Source organism: Chroicocephalus ridibundus, chromosome 15, assembly GCF_963924245.1.
Source record: "Chroicocephalus ridibundus chromosome 15, bChrRid1.1, whole genome shotgun sequence".
Taxonomy (NCBI): domain Eukaryota; kingdom Metazoa; phylum Chordata; class Aves; order Charadriiformes; family Laridae; genus Chroicocephalus; species Chroicocephalus ridibundus.
Genome location: NC_086298.1, coordinates 6,975,546 through 6,993,880, shown reverse-complemented (window position 1 = coordinate 6,993,880; position 18,335 = coordinate 6,975,546). Strand labels below are relative to the sequence as shown.

The following is an 18,335-nucleotide window of genomic DNA, read 5'->3' as shown; positions in this document are numbered from 1 at the left end:
CAGTAGCCTCCTGTTCCTGTGCCCTTTCCACAGCAGCCTTCCCACCTGGATGCAGCTTCTCCCCTGCTAATGGGGCAGCACTTCTTGTTCAGTCTTGGCTGAGTTGGTGGCACCGTTAACAGAAATGTGCTGCACTAGACAGATGCATTCTGCTGCTTTGTAAATATTTGTAATGAGCACAAATCTCCTCATGGAGGGCTGTATAGAGCAGTCAGGGTTGGATAAACACAGGGTGGAGCAGATTTCTGGGCACACATCATGGACGCAAGGACATAGCTGCAAATCGGGAGACTCCTCTAAACCTGCTGATGGATCATTCCATGCTGATGGAAGGGAAGAAATCTTAGGATAGTTAGCCTAAGTGTCACTGCCCGTGGAGTAGCACAGAGAGGTTTCTCTACTTCCTTGCATCATTCAGGCCAAATTCTGGTCTTGATAAAGTCGGGGGATCACTCTGGGAAGCTGTGTGGGCCTACCTTCCCGTCCCTTTCCTCACTGTGTGTTTGGGAAATACGCACTGACTGTTTTTAACTTTCAAGTGCGGGAGATGTTGCATTGCACAGGGTATGTAATCTGACGTCCAGGCACTTCATTCCCTTCTCCTTATCTCCTGCTCTGCTGCCTCAGGACATGACCGCAGCCTGGGTCATCTTCTGTGACTGCTCCCACCACTGTGAGCAAGAGGGCAGCCGAGACAGCGATGCAATAAAAAGCTTCCAGGCAACGGGGGCTGTAAATAATGCAGCTAAATTACTCCCTTTTTTCCAGGCTGATTATGGGGAGGTTGTTTTTAGCATTGCAGGTGGGGTGTGTTTGTTAATAACATCACAGTTGAGACCTGCACCACCTTTCTCCTGGCTGCTGAGATGCTGAAGCAAGCCCGAAAGATGTGTTGTGCATCAGCCAGAGCAGGGGAAAGAAAGGGAAAGTTTTAACATTCATCTGGAGCATAGCTACAGGCTAACAAGTGACTCAACTCAAAAAAAAAAAAAAAGAAAAAAACAACCCTCAAACTGCCGAGAAGCTCTGACTTCTGTCTGAGTCAGGTCTCGTGACAAGCAGGCCCTGGTCTGCTGCTCTTGGAAGCCCAGCCACCCGCCTGCTGCAGAGGACCTTGCTGTGAGAAGTGAGAACATTTAGGAGATCTGCATGTATGATAAAGAGATTTAGAAAACATGACCTATAAGGAAGGGGGGGAGGAAATGCTGCTGTTTAGTCTAGGGATGGTGGAGGGGACGCAGAGAACTTGGGTTTTTAAAAATAAGCTCTGCTTTGGAAAGCTTTGTGGTGGGTCAAGCTCTATGGCATGGCCATGAAGGAAGGCTCTCCTTAGGGTCGGTCTCACCAGGATGATCTAGCCACTCTCAGCTGGGGTCAGGGACAGGCAATGAAGCGCTGACCTTTCCATTCCCCCCTGTCCTACGTTTCCATGTCTCTGTGACAACGTGAAAATGTCTTTCTGTTGAAAACAGGACTTAAAGGGCTTTAAAACAGGTGGGCTCTGAAGCCTGCTGCTCTTCCTGGGTTTCAGAGCAGGGTTAACAGCCCAGGAGCTAAGAGGCACCCACCTGCCAAAAAAAGTCCCTGTTCTTAAGCTGGGCACTCCATTGCACTTTGAGGGCGAGCAGAGCCCTGTGGTTCAGCACAGCAGGAGATCACAGCCCTTGGTCAGCCACTGAAGAAGAGAAAGGCCATCTTGGTTTGTTTTCTGCTTTTCTGCTTGAAGCTGCTCGTCTGCTGTTGAACGTCAGGTCTCCATAAGGCTGAAATCTGGGACCACATCTGCTTTCTCTCCCAGCCCTGTTAGCAAGCCAGTGCTCTTAATGCTGTAAAATGGGCCCTGATTCCCATTTCTCCATAACACAGCATGTGGAGGCAGGACCACGCAGGATCCTTTAGCTTTGCTCTTGCTCAAGAGCATCCCACCAGGGAATCTGTATTTACTTTGTAGTTTTGCAAATGCTTGAAGTCTAGGAAATGTTTCCCGATTCTGAATTTTTTGGCAGCAGGATTTGTTTCTCTTCTCTCCAAGCCTGGTGGGGAAACTCCCTCTTTTTGGGCAGTAACATAAGTGATTTTTTGCCTGTTGTTTACAGCTGATGGGATCTGGTTCTTGGGAAGAGAAACGCATCACAAGTTGCTGTGGTGTGGCTAAGTGAGAGAGATGCCATCTTCCCGTACACCCTAAGCCCTGACTCATCTTCTACCTACCCCATAGCATCAGTGGCAGGTGTAGCTTTGCCTAAAGCCAGCTTTTAAACCAGCTGGGTCAGAGGGAAAAACCAGGGGAGAGGAGAAATAATTCCCCTAGGCCCCTCAGCCGCTCTCCCAGCAGGGTTACATCCCTGAAGGCACAGAGCAGTGTAGCCAAGGAATTATTTCCTCTAAGAGAAAGCCCAGGCGTGAACCCATGTGAGGCTCAGAATAAGAGAAAAATGATCTGCCTCCCGCATGCTCGCAGCCTTCTAGTGTTTCCTTGCTGTCCCAGCAGCAGGGGACATAGTGACTCCTGTGCAGCCAGGGTGGGTTTGGGGCCAGAGAGTTGCTGAGAGCAGGGCAGCAGCCCGGGAGCAGGCAGGAAGGGATAGTGGGGGGAGCTGGATGGAGAAGGCAGGAGGATGTGCCACTGTCTCTCACTTGGCCCTGGGCCTGGTCCCTGTCCCGGCGCCGGCTGAGGAACTGCAGCTCCCTCTGCTTCTCTTTGCCTGAGACCCACAGCCCCCACACCCTGCTCCTCCCCCAGGCCTCTCCTGCTGGCTTTCTCCTGCTGCAGGCATCTGGTCTTCTGAGTGTGAAGGGCTATTCGGGAGAGTCTGATCCCACATTCCCCATGCTTGAGACCTCTCAGATAGCTCCAGCCAGTACAGTCACTTTAAAATGCAAAACAGACAAAATCTGCCTGAGTTTGCCAAAGACTGAAGGATCCCATTTGTTTCAGGTGACGCTAACGCTGGCAGTTTTGCTGCTGAGTGACTTTGCTGCATCTTCTGCTGCCCTGCACACTGCAAAGAGCAGTGAGGAGCCCAGGAGCTGGGGAACGAGGAGCTCCAGGTGAAGCAACGGGATTTCATTCACCTTGGGGAGAAGGTGCGTCATGGTGATGTGTGACTTTTCATGCAGGCGGAGGAGTGAACGCAGCTGGAGCGCCTTTCTCTTTAATAAACAGCTAAATTGCTCATGCCTTTACTTGAAAACCTGGCTGTGTTTGAGCCAGCGCAGCACAGCCTCCCCTGGGCAGCCGGATTTCCCAGGGCTGGGTGCAGCCAAGGGCAAGTGATCATTGGGGCAGGGCATGTCTGCAGGCTCCGAGGCTTTGTGCTGGGAGAAGCAGGAAGACATAGCAGGGAAGAAGGGCACCGGCGCCCGCGGCAGCGTCGCCCAGCACGTGGGAGCGCACTGGAGAAGTGCCACCCGCCTGCCTGTCTCCTGCAGGCTGCAGCGGTCCCCTCGGGCGCTTTGGCCGGCCAAGCTGTGGGATGTAATTGCTGTTTTGGAAAACTTTGGGGAGTTTGAGCTGTAATTGCCCAAAGCCAACTGCTGCCCTTTGAGATCGGGTTGGAGCCCAGGCTGTGTCACCCTGGCGTAGGTGCCTGTGCTCCACTGACAAGGATTTCTTGCACAACCAACACTCTCATGTAGCTGCCACCAGGAAATTCCCCGGCGTAGCAATAGTGGAAAAACATGTAGTTATAATACTGTAGTGTAATTCAGCTGATCAAATAAATAACAACCCACGTGGGAACAGAGGGTGATTTTTATTCCATAATCTTTCCAAAGCAGGATTGTTATTAGAGGCTTCTATCTTTTAAGTACTTTTCTCAAGCATCTCCCACGAATTTTTCATTCCTTCTGCCTGCTGCTGTTCAGTCCCTCCTCCAGCAAAACCCTCCATCTTTTCCCCCACAGCTCCTGGGGTCAGCCTAACCTGACGACTAAATCTTTCAAAGCCTGACCCTGGTTCTTATCATTCATTTTTGAGAAAAATGTGTTGGTTTTTGCTAGCAGTGTTGCTTTTGGGTAGGTCCTGTCCTGGGTTGAGACCTCTTGTGCTAAAGGCTTTAAGGCACAGCTTGTGATTTAAAGACATACTGCCCTTAGGACCTGGTCTCGTTTGAGCAACGGCTCTTTCCTAGCAGGATGTGTTTCGTGGAGGAGGATCAAACTGTTAATATTAACAGCCTGCTTCCGCCCAGATTAAAGGGATGGTTGAACATATTCCTGGGAGCTGTGTTGCCTTGGGTCAGGAAAGCCAGGAATCCAATTGTGGATGTGTCCTTCATGGCATGAGACCCCTAAACTTGAGAAATCAAGTGGGAGCCGGGATCCCAGGAGCATTACACCTGCCTTCACAGGCAGCCTCTGCCCCTCATCCCCATCCACGCAGGTGCTGTGCTGACAGACACCGGCCCTCCCCACTGGGGTTCAGCTCGGTGTAACGGTGAAAGGGTCTGAAATGCATAAACATGTGGAAAAACCAACTTTCTCTGCCCACGTGGTTTTTATACACCATGGGGCCTGCCCACCACATACAACACCCATGCCTGGGTCTGCCCCAGGGGCTTACGCCTAAACAAACTGTGCTTCTTGATCATTCCAATCAATTTAAATTTGTGCCAGTTGCTGGTGCAAATTGTCCAGGGCTTCCTGCCAGTGCTTGAATAATGCTGAGGAGGAGAAAGCCTGGCTGGCTAGCAGGAGAAGTCCTGGCTTGTCTGCAGGTGGTACCAAGCTTGTGTGTGTTCCTGCTGCTCAGTAAGGTGTGCTGACTGCCTCCAGAGGGGAAGAGAAGGTGCACGAAGGGAAAAGGTCTCGCTGCCGAAGAGCCTGCGGGCTGGATCCTCAGCTGGTAAAAACTGGAGCGGCTCCATGGAGGGCGTGATGTGTTGGTGAAGGGTCTGGCTGCCTGCCCTTGCCCCAGGCTCCTGGGAGAGCCGGGGAAGGGGCTGCTGGAGAAAGTCTCACCTCCGCTGCAGGGCTGCTCTGGCCCTTGCATCACCCCAGTCTTGGGGCACCAAGGTCTTCTCTACATGTTTGCTGCCGATCAGCTGTGGAGAGGGGAGATGGGAGGGAGCAACGTTTGGGATTTGGCTTTGCCATCAACTGCTTATGCTCGGCGTTATGGTGTTTATAATACTCTGCTGAACTCCAGGGGGACGTGAGTGGGGTTGGATTCAGTTTGTTGCCCGTGCAGGGCTGGCGTCCAGGGTGAACACCCCAGCCCTTGCCGCAGTGTTTGAATCCGTGTGGCTGTTGCGTGCCCTGGTGTCCCCATTCCCATGCCGGGGGAAGCAGCCCGTCGGAGGCATTCACTGCCTGGCTGCGGAGCTCCACGCCGGGCTGTGACGGGGCTTGTTCTGCAGCCGCCCTGACGCCAGGGTGGTGGTGACCAGCTGCAAGTACCTCTCCTTTGAAACTTAGTGTTTGGGGTTTTCGAAGGCACTCCGCACACTCGGATGTCACGGGGCTAAGCCAGTGCATCGCGGTGAGCGGTGCGGCATCTTTGGGTTTGCGGCATCAGGGCAGAACAGCCGCGCTGAGGGAGATTCAAAGGCAAACACAAAGAATTTGCAGATCTCCATGCTGGGAGGGGGATGGTGTGTTTGAAGGGTCTTTCGGGCTCTGAGCCCTGCTCTGCCAGAGCAGCTCTGGGAGCAGCGCAGGGGTCTGGAGCGGGCACTCTGGGGTGGAAGGACGGACGTCTGCTCTGGACGGGCACAGGGAGAGCTCAGCCTTTGGCTGGGATGGCCGGAGCACGCAGCTTGTGTCTGAGCTGAGTGTGGCAGGAGCAAAACCTCTTTCACAGTGCTGATCCTGGCAGGAAAGCTGCCCTGGTGTGACTCTGCACTGACCGTTTGCTGGGAATACAAGAAATGGTGTAACTGCAGGGGCAGAGGCTGGGGCTGGTCTGTGGCATCCCTCGGCCGCTGGTCAGGTCTGGTGGGTTGACACTGTCTGGATGGAGAGGTGACTTTTCCTTCTTGGCTTGGTCCCCGAGCAGGAGCCAGCCTTCTGGATCTGCCCGTATAACCTGACTCATGCTCGCATCAAAGGTACTTCTGTATCGCCTGGGACCGGGGCTGCTGTACCCAGAGCACGAGCCTGCCTTAAATTCACACCAACACCCCAGGAAAAAGGCTCTTATAGCCCATTCTCCCTGGGGAGGGGGTGCCACCAGTGTCCCACTGCTGGGGACAAACCCGTCCTTGTGCAACAGGGTCTGTGGCAATGGGACTGGAGCCTGGTCCGGGGCTGAGTGCGATGCTCCTCTTGGGTTACTCTGGACCCTCTTGGAAAGGACAGGATTAGTTTTGCTCAATGGCAGTTAAAAAGTAAAAAAGCCCTGAAGACCAAAACCAGTCCTAGAGGCACTAACACTTCGATAGATGGTTTTGTAAATGACAAACCATTGTACTCTGTTCATTGTTTTTTGAGGCTTTTTTGTGGCTTGAAACAATTTATTTTTTTATTCCAACATGTCAGTTAATTAAAAAACTACTCGCACCCTCAAAGAATTCATTTTCCACGCAATCTCCAACAGTTTCCATTTGCCTGAAATAATGAGGTTTGGTTTTTTGTGTTTTTTTTTTCCCTACGTAAAGAAACCAACCCCCAAATCCGTCCCTTCAACACTAATAAACTCAGAGAGTTCCAATCTGCTCCGCACTGCCGGCTCACTGGAGGTTTTGCTGCTGCCAGCACTGGGGCCAGGGCTGGGGAAGAAGGAGTTAAAGGTTTGCGTTGGGAGAGCAGCCCAGCTGCCTGCAGAGGCTTAGATCCCAGCTTTCTTCCCCAGTGTTTGATGGCTGGGGAAAGCCAGCTCCAAATTCAAATGCCACTTTCTAGACCGAGGACAAAATTACACTCGCTATTCACCCTCTCGGAGAAAACCAGGACGAGCTGTCTTTGGGGCTGGGCGGGCTGCCGTTTATTTCTATTTGCAGATTTGGGGCTTCGCGGTCGGCGACTTGCCTGGTTGTGCTTCCAGGCCAGTCAGGCAGGGAGCTCCCCTCCCAGCCGGGGGGCGAAGGGGCAGCCCAGGCCCCTGGGTGATGGGCACTGCTGGGGCAAGGGACGGCTCTGTCCCCTGTGCCCCATCCCTCGGCAGGTGGCTGTGTAGGGGAGGGCTGGCTGCCTCTGCCACGGGAGTGCTCAGCCGGCACTGGGCGGGACTGGGGAGTACTGGGAGCGCTGCCACGGAGGGGTGGGCTGTGGGATCGGGGACGGAGGGAGCGCAGGAGCACAGGGCTGAATGCGGCTGAGGTAGGTGCCTACCTTCTTCCGAACTCCTCCTTCCCAGGGCTGACCAGCTCCTGTCCCTGGGTGAGCAGTGCCCGGCTGGGCGAGGGATGCTCTGAGCAGCTCCATCCCTCTGGGCACAAACAGGAGGGGAGGTGGGATGGGGGGACTGTGGTGGGCTGGTTCAGGGAGGCAGGAGGTTGAGCTGTGGCCAGGCTGAGCCTTGCTGTCGAGGGGGCTGTATCCCAGCTTGGGGCATCACATCCCTGCGGAGCTGGTGGCGGCAAGGAGTGAGGAGCAGAAGCAGCCTGCTCCGCGTCCCTGGCTGGGGTTCGCTCACCAGCAGCTCTGCCGCATCAATTACTCCCGTCTGGCATGAAGGGGTTTACAGGGACTGGGGGCTTTCGCTGAAGAAACAGTGTTGACTTCTGTTATCTTTAAACATGGCTGTTCCTGCCCCCTCTCCCGCAGAGCCCTCTCGCAGCCCAAGCAAGATCTCCGCCGGCTGTGAGTGCTGCAGGCGACCGAGCGGCACCTTCCCCCAAAATGATGGAAAACACAGTGTTTATGTCGTTTACATTCTACAGCACCATCCTGATTTTAAAAATGTATGTCGTTGCCATCATTACGGGACAAGTGAGACTCAGAAAGAAGGTACGTTCTACTCTCCTGTACCTTTTTCTCCCTTTCTGGCTTTTTCCGTGGGTTTCTGTGTTTTTTCTTTCTTCTTTTATTCCTGTAAAGGCCGACAAATTTTTCCTGAAGCGAGCTGAGTTTTCTTTGACTTAAGTTGAAAGCAAAACATGTTTCATAGCTGCGGCAGATAAATATCTCACTTCTCTTTGGCTCTTTTTGTTTGTTTCTACCATCTGTAGCTTCATGTTTATAATTTCTGAATCCTAATCTAAATAGTAATTTCAGATCTAAAATGCCACACAGGTGAGCCGCTTCTGGAAAGAGAGTGTTTACAGTTAATTTGCCATATCTGGAAGAAAAGAAGCGGGGAAAAAAAAGGGTTTAAGAACAAATTATTGTTATGGGTTTTTTTCTTGCAATGTAGCAGAAAGCTTCTGCGCTTTCGCAGGCTGAATCCCTGTGTGAATGCTCCAGGAGAGCAGAAAGTCATGGAGAATAAAAACAATAGCTGGAGGAAATGGTTCTTGGACACGGGGGGAAATACAGGGAGGACCAGGGGTTAACCAGACGTTTTATCGCCTGCAACCCAAACTGAACTCGTGGCAAAACTCAGCTGTCTGTAAAATCTGTTTTAAAGTATTTGAGGAGTTTTGGACTACAGCAGTGCAGCAGGAGGGGGAGATTGCTGCTCTCGGATAGAACGCATGGATAGATATCCCTGTGCTGTAGCATCATCATCACTGATGATTTGGCTTTTCCTCTTGTGTTTCTGAATGATGCTCCAGCTCTGGGACAGTCTGGGCTTGTAACATGATTAAAGAAAGTGCCAGGGTCCCTTCCAGGCTGCGAAGTGAAGCTGTTGCATGTAACCAGGTCCCTGAGGAGCAGCTTCTGAGCATAGGTGGTGAGCTCATAAAAAATATTTCTTATTTCTAAGTTTATTAGTATAGAATCATAGAATAGTTTGGGTTGGAAGGGACCTTTAAAGGTCATCTAGGTCCCTGCAGTGAGCAGGGACATCTTCAACTAGATCAGGTTGCTGAGAGCTCCATCCAACCTGACCTTGAATTTTTCCAGGGATGGGGCATCTCCCACCTCTCTGGGCAACCTGTAAAGTCATACATCTCGGCAAGATGTAGTATAGGATCTGATTCCTCTGGGGCAGGTTTCAGTCACACAGTATCACTGCTAAAAAGCCAGCCAGGGAATATTCTTTCTTCGTAGGGTGACCTAATCTGTCAGTCTCAGTTATCTTTTGGATGCCACAGTCAGTGTCTGCAAGCTCTGGGCCACCAGTCATCTCATTTGCAGGTTGGCAACGTCTTCTTTCAATGGGTTTCATGGGGAGAAGCGGACTGGAATCAGGCCGGAGCTCCCTTGAAGCCCCCAGTTTGGGACCTGCTTGGCGGGCAGAGTTGGTTTTTTCAGAGGACATGGAAAACCCGTCGGGAGGTGCAGGGTTTAACCCCCAGGACCGTGCACATGGGAGTGCAGCAGCTCTTGTGTTTGAGAAGGCTGGTGGGCAGCCGGGGCTGAAAGGTCTCCTTGGGCAGGAAGAAATCCCTACTGACCTTAAAGATTAGGGGCAAAGATTCTACCTGTAAAGATCCTGAAAACATTATGAGCACATATATTATCCGGACTCTCTCTTGCAGGCATTTGCGAACCCGGAGGACGCGCTGCGCAATGGGGGGCTGCAGTACCACCGCGAGGACCCCGACGTGGAGCGGTGCCGCAGGCAAGTAGGCAGCGGTGCTGGCATTCCCCCCACGCCACAGGGCGATCCCTGGCAGCTGCTGGCAAAGAAGCAGTGGGAAGCTAAAGGGCTCATTAATTAAGTAATTACCTAGATGGGTTGAATGCCTGGAGCTCAGCTGTGGGACCCTGCACACTAGAGCAGTTTAATCTTTAAAGGGAGTGTGGTGTGTGCTGGAGCAAGGATCCGGGCGCCGACTCTGACACAAACTCATTCCTAGATGCTCGGAGTCCCGCAAGCCCCCAAGGTCTTGTCCTGTACCCACATCCAAAAGCTCCTTGTGCCTTGCTCCGACAGGACCCTGAACCCCTCCAGATCCCTGCACAGCTTGGACAGGGAGCTGTGTGACTGGTTCCAGTCCTGTCTGCGGCTGCTCTTTTTGGGGATTTGGGAAGAGTCTGGGTATGATTGCAGTAACTTCTACTTCTCTAATTGGGCAAACGCTGAATCATCCCCCTCTTCTGTGGGGCTCACAGTTCCTCGCAGGTAAAACACGGGGTGATTCAGCCCCGGGCTTGGTTTGCTGTTCCCCTTACCCAGCAGGAGGTGCCCCGAGTGTTGGGCTGGATCAGTGGTGACGTGCAGGAAAGGAGCTGGAGCCATTCCCTGCTGTCACTGAGCCCTTGGCCGCCAGCTCTGCTTGGCGGGGGGAGGACTGCGCCGCTCACCTCTCACTGCGTGCAAGATTTGCTTTAAAAAACATCCAGTGCCACCTAATCCCTGGGCTTCCAGAGGGAGGAGGAAGGGAAACAAGCTGTTCCCTTGCTAGGAAAAAGAAAATAATAGTAGTAATAATAATGGTAATCCTCTTTTGATTAGTCAGAAAGACAAACTTCCATAAAAATAAATAAACAGAGCTGCTGCAAAGATCTGGGGCAGTCTGGGATCTGACTTGTGCAGTTAAAGCACTCAGGGTCGGTCCTTGCTGATCTGTTCACAGCCCTGGGGAAGACAAACCCAAGGTGTTTCCCCTGAACAAGGGAGATGTCGGGTTTTCTTCACAGGCGTTATCGCGAGGGGAGCAGGGCCACGGCTGGGCCACCGGGGTCTGTGCAGGGCAGGAGCAGAGCAGGGCGAGCAAGCGGCAGCCGGGAGGGAGGTTTCCCCCCTCACCCCTTAGAGAGGCCCCCGGCTGCGTCTCAGCTCTGGAACAACAATTTGCCTTTTCTTTACTTTCTCCTCCACGTTCTTCCATTTGTCTTTCCAACCCTGCTGGACCTCTGAGTCCTCGGGGGCTCGTTTGGATGGGGCTGCCGTGGGGCGAGGCGGTGGGTGCCTGGCAGCTGCCCTCTCCCCGCATGGCTGACGCCAAAGCAAACCGTGTTTGTCACCGCTGTCCTGGCTGGGCTGCGGGGGGGTTTGTGGCGGTACCTGCAGAGGCGATGCTGGCTTGGGAAGGCAAAGGGGGCCCTGGGCTGGGAAGGGAAGGAGCTGTGAGCAGGCAGACAGCAGCCCTTCCTCGTGTCTGGGAAGGGGCTGGCTCTGCCCAGGGTCCGTCTGGCCAGGAGGAGCAGAAGGCTTCCTGCAGCTCCCTGCCTTGCTCACGGGTTTGGCAGGGAATATGTCTCCTCCACATCCGGGTTCCGGTCGGCTCATCCTCACCGAGTCCTCCTGGCATCGCTGCTACAACAGCAGGACTCGTTTTAGTGACTTTTGTTGGCCAATTCCTCCGTGCTGTCCCAAAATCACACCCAGAGAGCAGCTGAAAGGGTTTCCAGCAGGCTCCTTACCAGGTTCATCACCCCTGCCTTGCTTGGGGACGTGGCCTTTAAGCCAGGGACTGCTTCCCATGAAGGTGGAAAGAGCAGGTAGGAGAAAGCCCCTTGCATTTATGGGGATAATGGGGTGCTGAAAGCCCTCGGGGTAGCTCTTTTTGGGGTACGATAGCCTGTGCTGGGAGCAGTCACCCTCCAAAACACCTGGGCACTTTGTATTGAAAATTTCTGATGGATAAGCTTTTGGAAAACCTTGGCCTGTGGAAATCGGTGGGTGTGGTGGGGCTGTTACCAAGGTGCATACGGGGACACCTCCTGCTCCATAGACCTGACCCCAGGGGCAGGAGAGGGGGCTTAAAACACAGCCCCCTTCCTTTTCCAAAGTCAGTTTTCAGCCAGGTCTGTCCCAGCCTGTATCTGCACTAATGAGCTGTGACTGAGCATCCTAAAACTTCCCAGCCACTTCTCAGCTTGCTCAGAAGAGCAGCATAGGCATCTTGGCCTTTGTTTCATGGAAGAAATTGCTTAAAATTTTCTCTTGGCTTTGTGAACATTCAAATGTCCCGGGACACAGGAATGGGGAAGCAAGGGCAGCTCTTCCAAAGGATTCATCTCTGCCTCTTAAATTTCCAGACATATGGGGAAAAGGCAACTGAGCCTCATGCCTGGGTCACTCTCCAGCACAGACCCGTCCCCACTGAGCAGGGCACAACCTGACAGTCCCCCATGGAAGCACGGGGATGGGGCTCTGTGGAGCAGAAAGAAGCTCTTTCATCGCAAGGGAACAAAAGAAGGAGAGGCGGAGGTGGTGGGAAGGCGAGGACACCCTGCTGCTTTGGGAACCAGTTTCCCTCCTTTGAAGAGTGGTCCCTGGGGGACCAGTAACAGGATGAGGGGTAACAGGTGCAAGCTGGAACATAGGAAGTTCCGAACAAATATGAGAAAAAACTTCTTTATGGTGAGGGTGACAGAGCCCTGGAACGGGCTGCCCAGGGAGGGTGTGGGGTCCCTTCACTGTAGACTTTCAAGACCCGCCTGGATGCAGCCCTGAGTGACGTGCTCTGGGCAGTCCTGCTTTACAGGGGAGTTGGACTAGATCATCTCTAGAGGTCCCTTCCAACTCTGAAAAATTCTGTGATTCCGTGAGGGACACGGCTTATGTGGACCCACTCCTGTTTTGGTAGCGGCGCGGGTGGTGGCAGGTGATGCTGTGACACCCAGGCAGGCGCATGTTCAGATGGAGCCCAGGGTTTGGCCCCATCAGTGCCAACGTGTCATCGCATGGCCACAGCGGTCCCTCCAGCCTGACTGTGCTGCAATTAAGCAGGCGCTGCTGGCACAGCGTGGAGGTGCAGGAGGTGCTCGGGGCGCTCCTCCCTGGTCCCCTTTGGATGCACTCGTGGAGAGGGGCGAAGCCATAAACCCTCCCATCCTGGGAGTTTCTCCTCTGGAAAAAACGCGGTCTGGAAACCGCCTTGTTATTGTGTAACGTGGCCACATCTGGGGCCGTGCCGTGCTGGCGCCACACCAGCTTTGAGCTTTTCTTAGCTTCGCGGGGTCTTTGTTTTGCTCTGTTTATTTAAAAGCTCTAACCCTCGAGCTGTCATCCGTTGCAGCAAAGGCGTCCTGGCCATGGAGGGCAAACTTCAGGAGCGCAGCATCCCAAGGGAGAGACACCAGGTGTGGAATTCTGCTGCCTGTGTGTGTAGGGAGGATCTGACCCTCTTGGGGGCTGCGTCTGCCCCATCCAACAGAGGAGAGGGCCAGCAGCACCCAGGGATGGGCACTCTGTCTGGAAGGGATGGGAGACAGCAGGGAAGCCTGGTGGGAAGTAGCAACCTTATCTCCCTTTTCAGAGCCCACCGCAATGACATGGAGAACATCTTTCCCTTCCTCTTCCTCGGAGCCATCTACTCCCTGCTGAATCCCAGTCCCGCAGTGGCCAGGATCCACTTCTTCATCTTCTGCGTGGGGCGCATCATCCACACCATCGCCTACCTCCTGCGGCTGAAGGCGCCCACGCGCTCCGTGGCCTACAGTGTGGCGCAGCTGCCCTGCTTCTCCATGGCTCTGCAGATCCTCCTGGCCACCACCCCGTACTGGTAGCACCCAACGAGACCGACCATCCAAACCCCTTCGTCCTGTGCTCTGCTGGTTTCCCCAGCTGGACTGGGTGGTGTGTGTGCGAGTGTGGGTGTGCACGCGCGTGTGGGTGTGTGTATGCACATGGTATGTTGCCAGGGAGGCCACTTGTGCCCCAAGGATGCTCAGTGCAGCCTTGATAAAGACCCCGCGCTATTGAAATTGGGCAGGGAAGTCGCCAGAGAGAAGGGGCACATCTCCCCATGGAGTGGGAAGGGGATGCGGAGGCAGGTTTTCCTCGTCCCCGCTAAGGGTGGGAGGGGGAAAGCACCCGGACTGCTGCTCGAGGATGGGGTTCATTGAAGGAAAGAAGCTTTTCTGGCCCAACTGCATTCGGAACTGGGAAGGGGGAGATTTGCCCTTTCCCCTTGGTCACAAATACCCCATAAATCAGGAAGGGAAAATCATGAGGGTCCCATGAAGTCTCGTGGTCAGCAGCCGTGGGTGGGGGCAGAGGGGGGTTATAAAACAGCCGCCCTCCTCCTGCCCAGCCGCGTGGGTCTCTGGAGGAGGGGCGTCCCTTAGGTTCCCTCTCCCGCGAGGAGGACAGAGGCAGGTGCCTGCCAGGCAGCGTGACATGGAAGTCGAAATCTCTGAGGTGACGTTATGAAGGCACCGAAGCGTTCAGTGCTCCCAGCACTGCCACGTCTCATGCCACGGGACGCAGCTCCCTGCTGGGGAGCCTGGCTGCCGGCAGGAGCCAGCCTGTGCCAGCCAGGACACCCCGTGTCCAGTGTTCAGGAGCTCCAGGCCAGCAGCGGCTGTGGCTTTTCCATCTCAGTGAGATGCAGGAGGGACGCGCCTGCAGCAGCCAGCAGGAATCGCTTACCCCGTAGAGAGCCGGACCTTCACACAAAGTTCTGGGATTTGTGGAAAGACTGAGACGCTCACACAAAACAGGAGGTTTGCAGTTTGCAGACAGAGCTTTCTCCCAAGGGTGGTATCTGCGTTCACATGCCGCTGATGCCTGAAAACGCTCCCAGGGCAGCGGACTGAATTTTTCCCCCTCTGTTTGTAGCCTTTCTCTGGCCGCAGAACAGCCCGTTGCTATTTGGGGAATGTGCCGTGATCGCTTGGGGGGTGTTTTCTTTCAGCTGTTTCCTGCTGTCCGCTGCTGCCAAGCCGTGCGCAGTCTGGATTAGCTGGTGTTTGCAGAAAGCTCTGGAAATGAGAAGGGCGGCTTTGAACTGCCTGGCGGGAGGAGAATACCTCTGCTCTGCCGTGTCGCCTGAAAGCCCTTGTGGTGGAGAGGAGAGGCTGGGACCGGGGTATCGCAGGATGACAAACCCTCCTGAGCTCCTCTGCCCTGCAGCTCTCCTGGAGCGCCCAGGGCTGGTCCAGGCCACAGTGGCACGTGGAGGAGCCCCACTTTGGAAAGCACGGCAGGGGGAAGCCTCTGCTGTTAAGTGCCTCCTGCCTCCTCTGAGAGCAGCGCAGTTTTGCTAAGATCACAGGGGGAAACGAGCAGAAAATAAATTCCCTTTCCACCTGTCCTAAGCACTAAAGCTGTTCCCTTAACCCCACTGTCCTTGGGGATGCTCTTACTGAGACCCTGCTGAGTGCCTGCGTGCACAAGGCACGAGGTGAAACACCGGCTCAGACTGATGCTCCGAGCCCTTGCCCAGCTCGGGTAGCAGTTTCTGAACAAGTAACGCCTGACCCCAGCGTAGACGTGGCCTTAGGGTAAGCTCTTTGGTGAGGTTGGGAGCAGAGGGCGCAGCTCTCCCGCAGGGGGACACGGGACCCACCGCCTGCGGAAGGTGAGCAGGAACTGCAGGTTCAGCAGTTTGCTCTCGGCCACTTCTCATTTACACAGCCTCCACGGCTGGCCACTAACGCACACCCCTCTTAACGAGCCTTTTCTGCCTCACATGCTGCACAAGGTCCCCAACCCCTGTATGTTTCGCTGCTGCTGCACATGCATCCTGGTGGCAGGAAGCAAATATTCCCAATAAAAACAAATCATTGTGCTCTGATACATCCTTCCTTCGGGAGCAGCAGATGCAGCTGGGTAGCAGCTGGGTCCAGCCCCAGCAGGATGGCTCCCCAGCTGCAAAGCGCTTTGCTAAACCTCACTGTGCAGCCCGGCGAGCCCTGGGACTTCAAAAGACACATCCCTTTCCTCGGGGCCCACCTGCCCTGCAGAGGAAGCTCTTTTCCAGGTGTGCATTATTTGTGCTGATCCTTTAAATTCAGCAGAGCTTGAAAAAGCTTGCAAAAAGGCTTGCAAAGTACCTATGCTCGGTTTTCCTTCCCAGAACAGCAGGAGCACAAAGCTTGGTGTTCCCCAACCCTCCTCCATCCCAGCTCCCCCAGAGCAGGCTAGCAGAATGAGGTGCTTTGTCCCTGCAAGCTTTCTTCACTCCCTGCGGATCCAAGCCGGTGCTTAAATCCTGGAGGGCTGGAGAAGCTCAGGTAAGACGTGGTTGCTCTTGTTTCTGTGCTTACGAGGTGCAAAGGAGCTGCCTGTATTTTTCAAGCTCAGCAGCCGCCTCCTTTAGCTGGCACCTTGCTGGGAAGCAAAAGCCTCATTTCCCTGGTTTCCCCCTATTTTCTTACACTGTTGGTGTTTAGGAAGCGCCGTCCCACTGGTGTCTGCGTCAGCTGGTTGGGATGGACAAAATGGCTCCACTTGGTAGTTTTTTCTTTCCCTCATGCTTTTTGCTTTCAAAGAAGAAAGGCAGCGGCTTTATAAAATGGACTCTCTCCAGTACACGTTGCCATGGTTAGAGATGTAGTTGGGATTGAGGTTTTTACATGGAAAGGAAGAACTGGGGGCGCAGAACCCCCCCTAGCCCCCAGAGCTGCCAGTTCCCTTCCACTAAACTGCCTGTTTGGTGCCTGGGGCTGATGCCCTGCTCAGGGAAGCCGAGGTTACATGCAGAGCTCTGCTTTCTTCTTTTTTTATTTCAAAAAGAACAACAAACCCCGCTGTACTGGCTGCAGGGAAAAGCTTGGGAACGTGAACTCTCCTGGCTCCAAAAAAACAAACAGAAAAAGCCCACAAGGCGAACTTCAGAGGGGCCCAAGCATTATTTTGGAATGCTGCGAAGGTTTGTGGGAGGCAGGAGAGAGCCCGGCTCCCGGCTGCCTGGCCAGCCCCATCCCGGCAGGGCTCTCCCAGGACCGAGGCACTTGGAGCCACCGGCTCTCCCCATGGCATAGGGCGATGTTCACTGCGTGCGGGGCAAGTGATGAGCTGAAGTATCCCCAGCCTTTTCCCAAACAATATCCTAAAGCCTGGAGCTCTCAGATTCCCGCTCCAGCCTCAGTGCCGGGGGAAGACGAGCCCAGGGTCTCTCCCAGCTCCAGGAGAGCGGGGATGGCGGTTGCATCTATCAGTCCGTGGGTTTTGGTGCGTGTGTTTTATGTGCCAACAATGTGGTTTTCATACCCGGCTCAAACCTGAAACGGTAACACTGTGAAATCCACCTGGGACTGCAGAACTGTGAAGTTTGGTGCTTAAATATTTGAATATGACTCACACTGCCAGTACATGTCTTCCCTCCACCCTGCTGAGCCCAAGGTGTCTGGAGGTGGGGGAAAAGCAGGTGGAGACCCAGCACAAACCACTTTCCCTACCGTGTACTTCCAGCCAGTTCAGCCGCAGGATCCCGCTTACCCCCTCCTTACCTGCCTGCGCCGCTTCCCAGATCTCTCCTGTTGATCCAGACCTTCCCCCGGTGGGGTCTGGGATAAAGATTCCCCCCTTGGGCATCTCTCCCGTGACACAGGTCACTCAGCCTTCGCTGCCCTCCCAAAGTCTCCCCTTTCCTCTAGCAGACGTGGGGCTCTTCCATCTCATGCTGTGGGGTTTTGCCACACAACCCCCCTCGTTCCTCTGGAGGAGCTGGGATTCCTCTGACTCGCAGGGAGAGCGAAAAGAGCCAGCTCTAGGGGTACGGACATCCCAGAGATTAGTCCCCTGGAAAAGGTAACGGTGTTTCCCAGCTCCTCTCTGGCATTTATGGGGGTGAAGTTGGCACAGGGAAAACTTCATCTACTGGATTTTTTTTTTCCTCCCCAGCTCCGGGGCTGAGCTGCGAGATGTCCCCAGTTTGCGACATGGGTGACATGCAGGTTCCAGCTCCGGCCAGGGACGAGGGAGCCGGACGGGGGCGGGGGGGGGGAGTCCCTGGCCCGGTGTGGGGAGGTCTGTGGAGCACCGCACCACGATGCGGGGGTCGGGGTCCGTTCCGCACCCCCGGCCGGGCCGGGCTGCGCTGCGCGGGGCTGCAGCACCCTCGTGTGGCTGCGGGGGGGACCCGCCTCCCTGCGCCCACGGGGCCCCCAGCCCGGCTGCCCGAGGAGCTGTCGGCAGGCCCCGGGGTGGGGGTGGGAGCGGGGGGGCCACTTGAGGTGTTTGGGGCGGGGAGGGAGGGATGGAGGGACGCTGGGTGCCATTCCTTGGGGAGCGGGTTGAGGAGGCGGCTCATGTCTGTCCCTGCGCCCGTAACCTCTCCGGAGCGGGCAGACGTGATGCTCTGTTGCGCTCCCGGCCCCGCTGAGCATCTGCATGCAATAACTCTTCCTTGGCTTTGTAACACCCACTGCAAAGGGAACCTTTGCTTCCACCCTCCTTCCCAAGTTGTTGCAGAGCATTACACCCCCAGCGGACATCTCCCATCCAGCTTCTCGAAAGCTTCACCGCTGCCTTAGGTTGAGTCCTTTTGGGGTTTGGAAAGAAGGATCAGTGAGTAAAATATCAGCTGCAGGGAGGAGATGCTCCTTCCGAATGGAGCACAGAATTTGGGGTGACTGTCGCGTCCCCCAGGACAGGAGGGGCTCAACTGCGGGGGGTGACATGTTGCTGTCACATGTGCTTGTGTTTCTGTAGATGGTGGGTGGTG

General features: G+C 54.8%; 1 protein-coding gene across 2 annotated transcripts; it reads left to right on the top strand.

Annotated features, from left to right (window-relative positions):
* The first annotated feature begins 4,726 nt into the window (after positions 1–4,726).
* On the top strand, positions 4,727–16,969 carry PTGES (prostaglandin E synthase). Of its 2 annotated transcripts, none has more exons than XM_063353363.1 (4): positions 4,727–4,846; positions 7,708–7,890; positions 9,528–9,610; positions 13,200–16,969. In XM_063353363.1, exons 2-4 carry the CDS (start codon positions 7,783–7,785, stop codon positions 13,447–13,449), a joined length of 441 nt encoding a protein of 146 aa, XP_063209433.1. In that variant the 5' UTR covers positions 4,727–4,846; positions 7,708–7,782; the 3' UTR covers positions 13,450–16,969. The 2 variants fall into 2 exon arrangements, with proteins under 2 accessions (XP_063209433.1, XP_063209435.1); XM_063353365.1 differs by lacking the exon at positions 4,727–4,846 and adding an exon at positions 7,281–7,320.
* The last annotated feature ends 1,366 nt before the right edge of the window (positions 16,970–18,335 follow it).

Bases quoted from the DNA above. Each gene is read 5' to 3' on its own strand.
- PTGES (XM_063353363.1), top strand. From the start codon at position 7,783: ATGATGGAAAACACAGTGTTTATGTCGTTTACATTCTACAGCACCATC. The intron at 7,891-9,527 runs GTACGTTCTACT...TCTCTCTTGCAG, and splicing joins AAGTGAGACTCAGAAAGAAG to GCATTTGCGAACCCGGAGGA. The intron at 9,611-13,199 runs GCAAGTAGGCAG...CTCCCTTTTCAG, and splicing joins GACGTGGAGCGGTGCCGCAG to AGCCCACCGCAATGACATGG.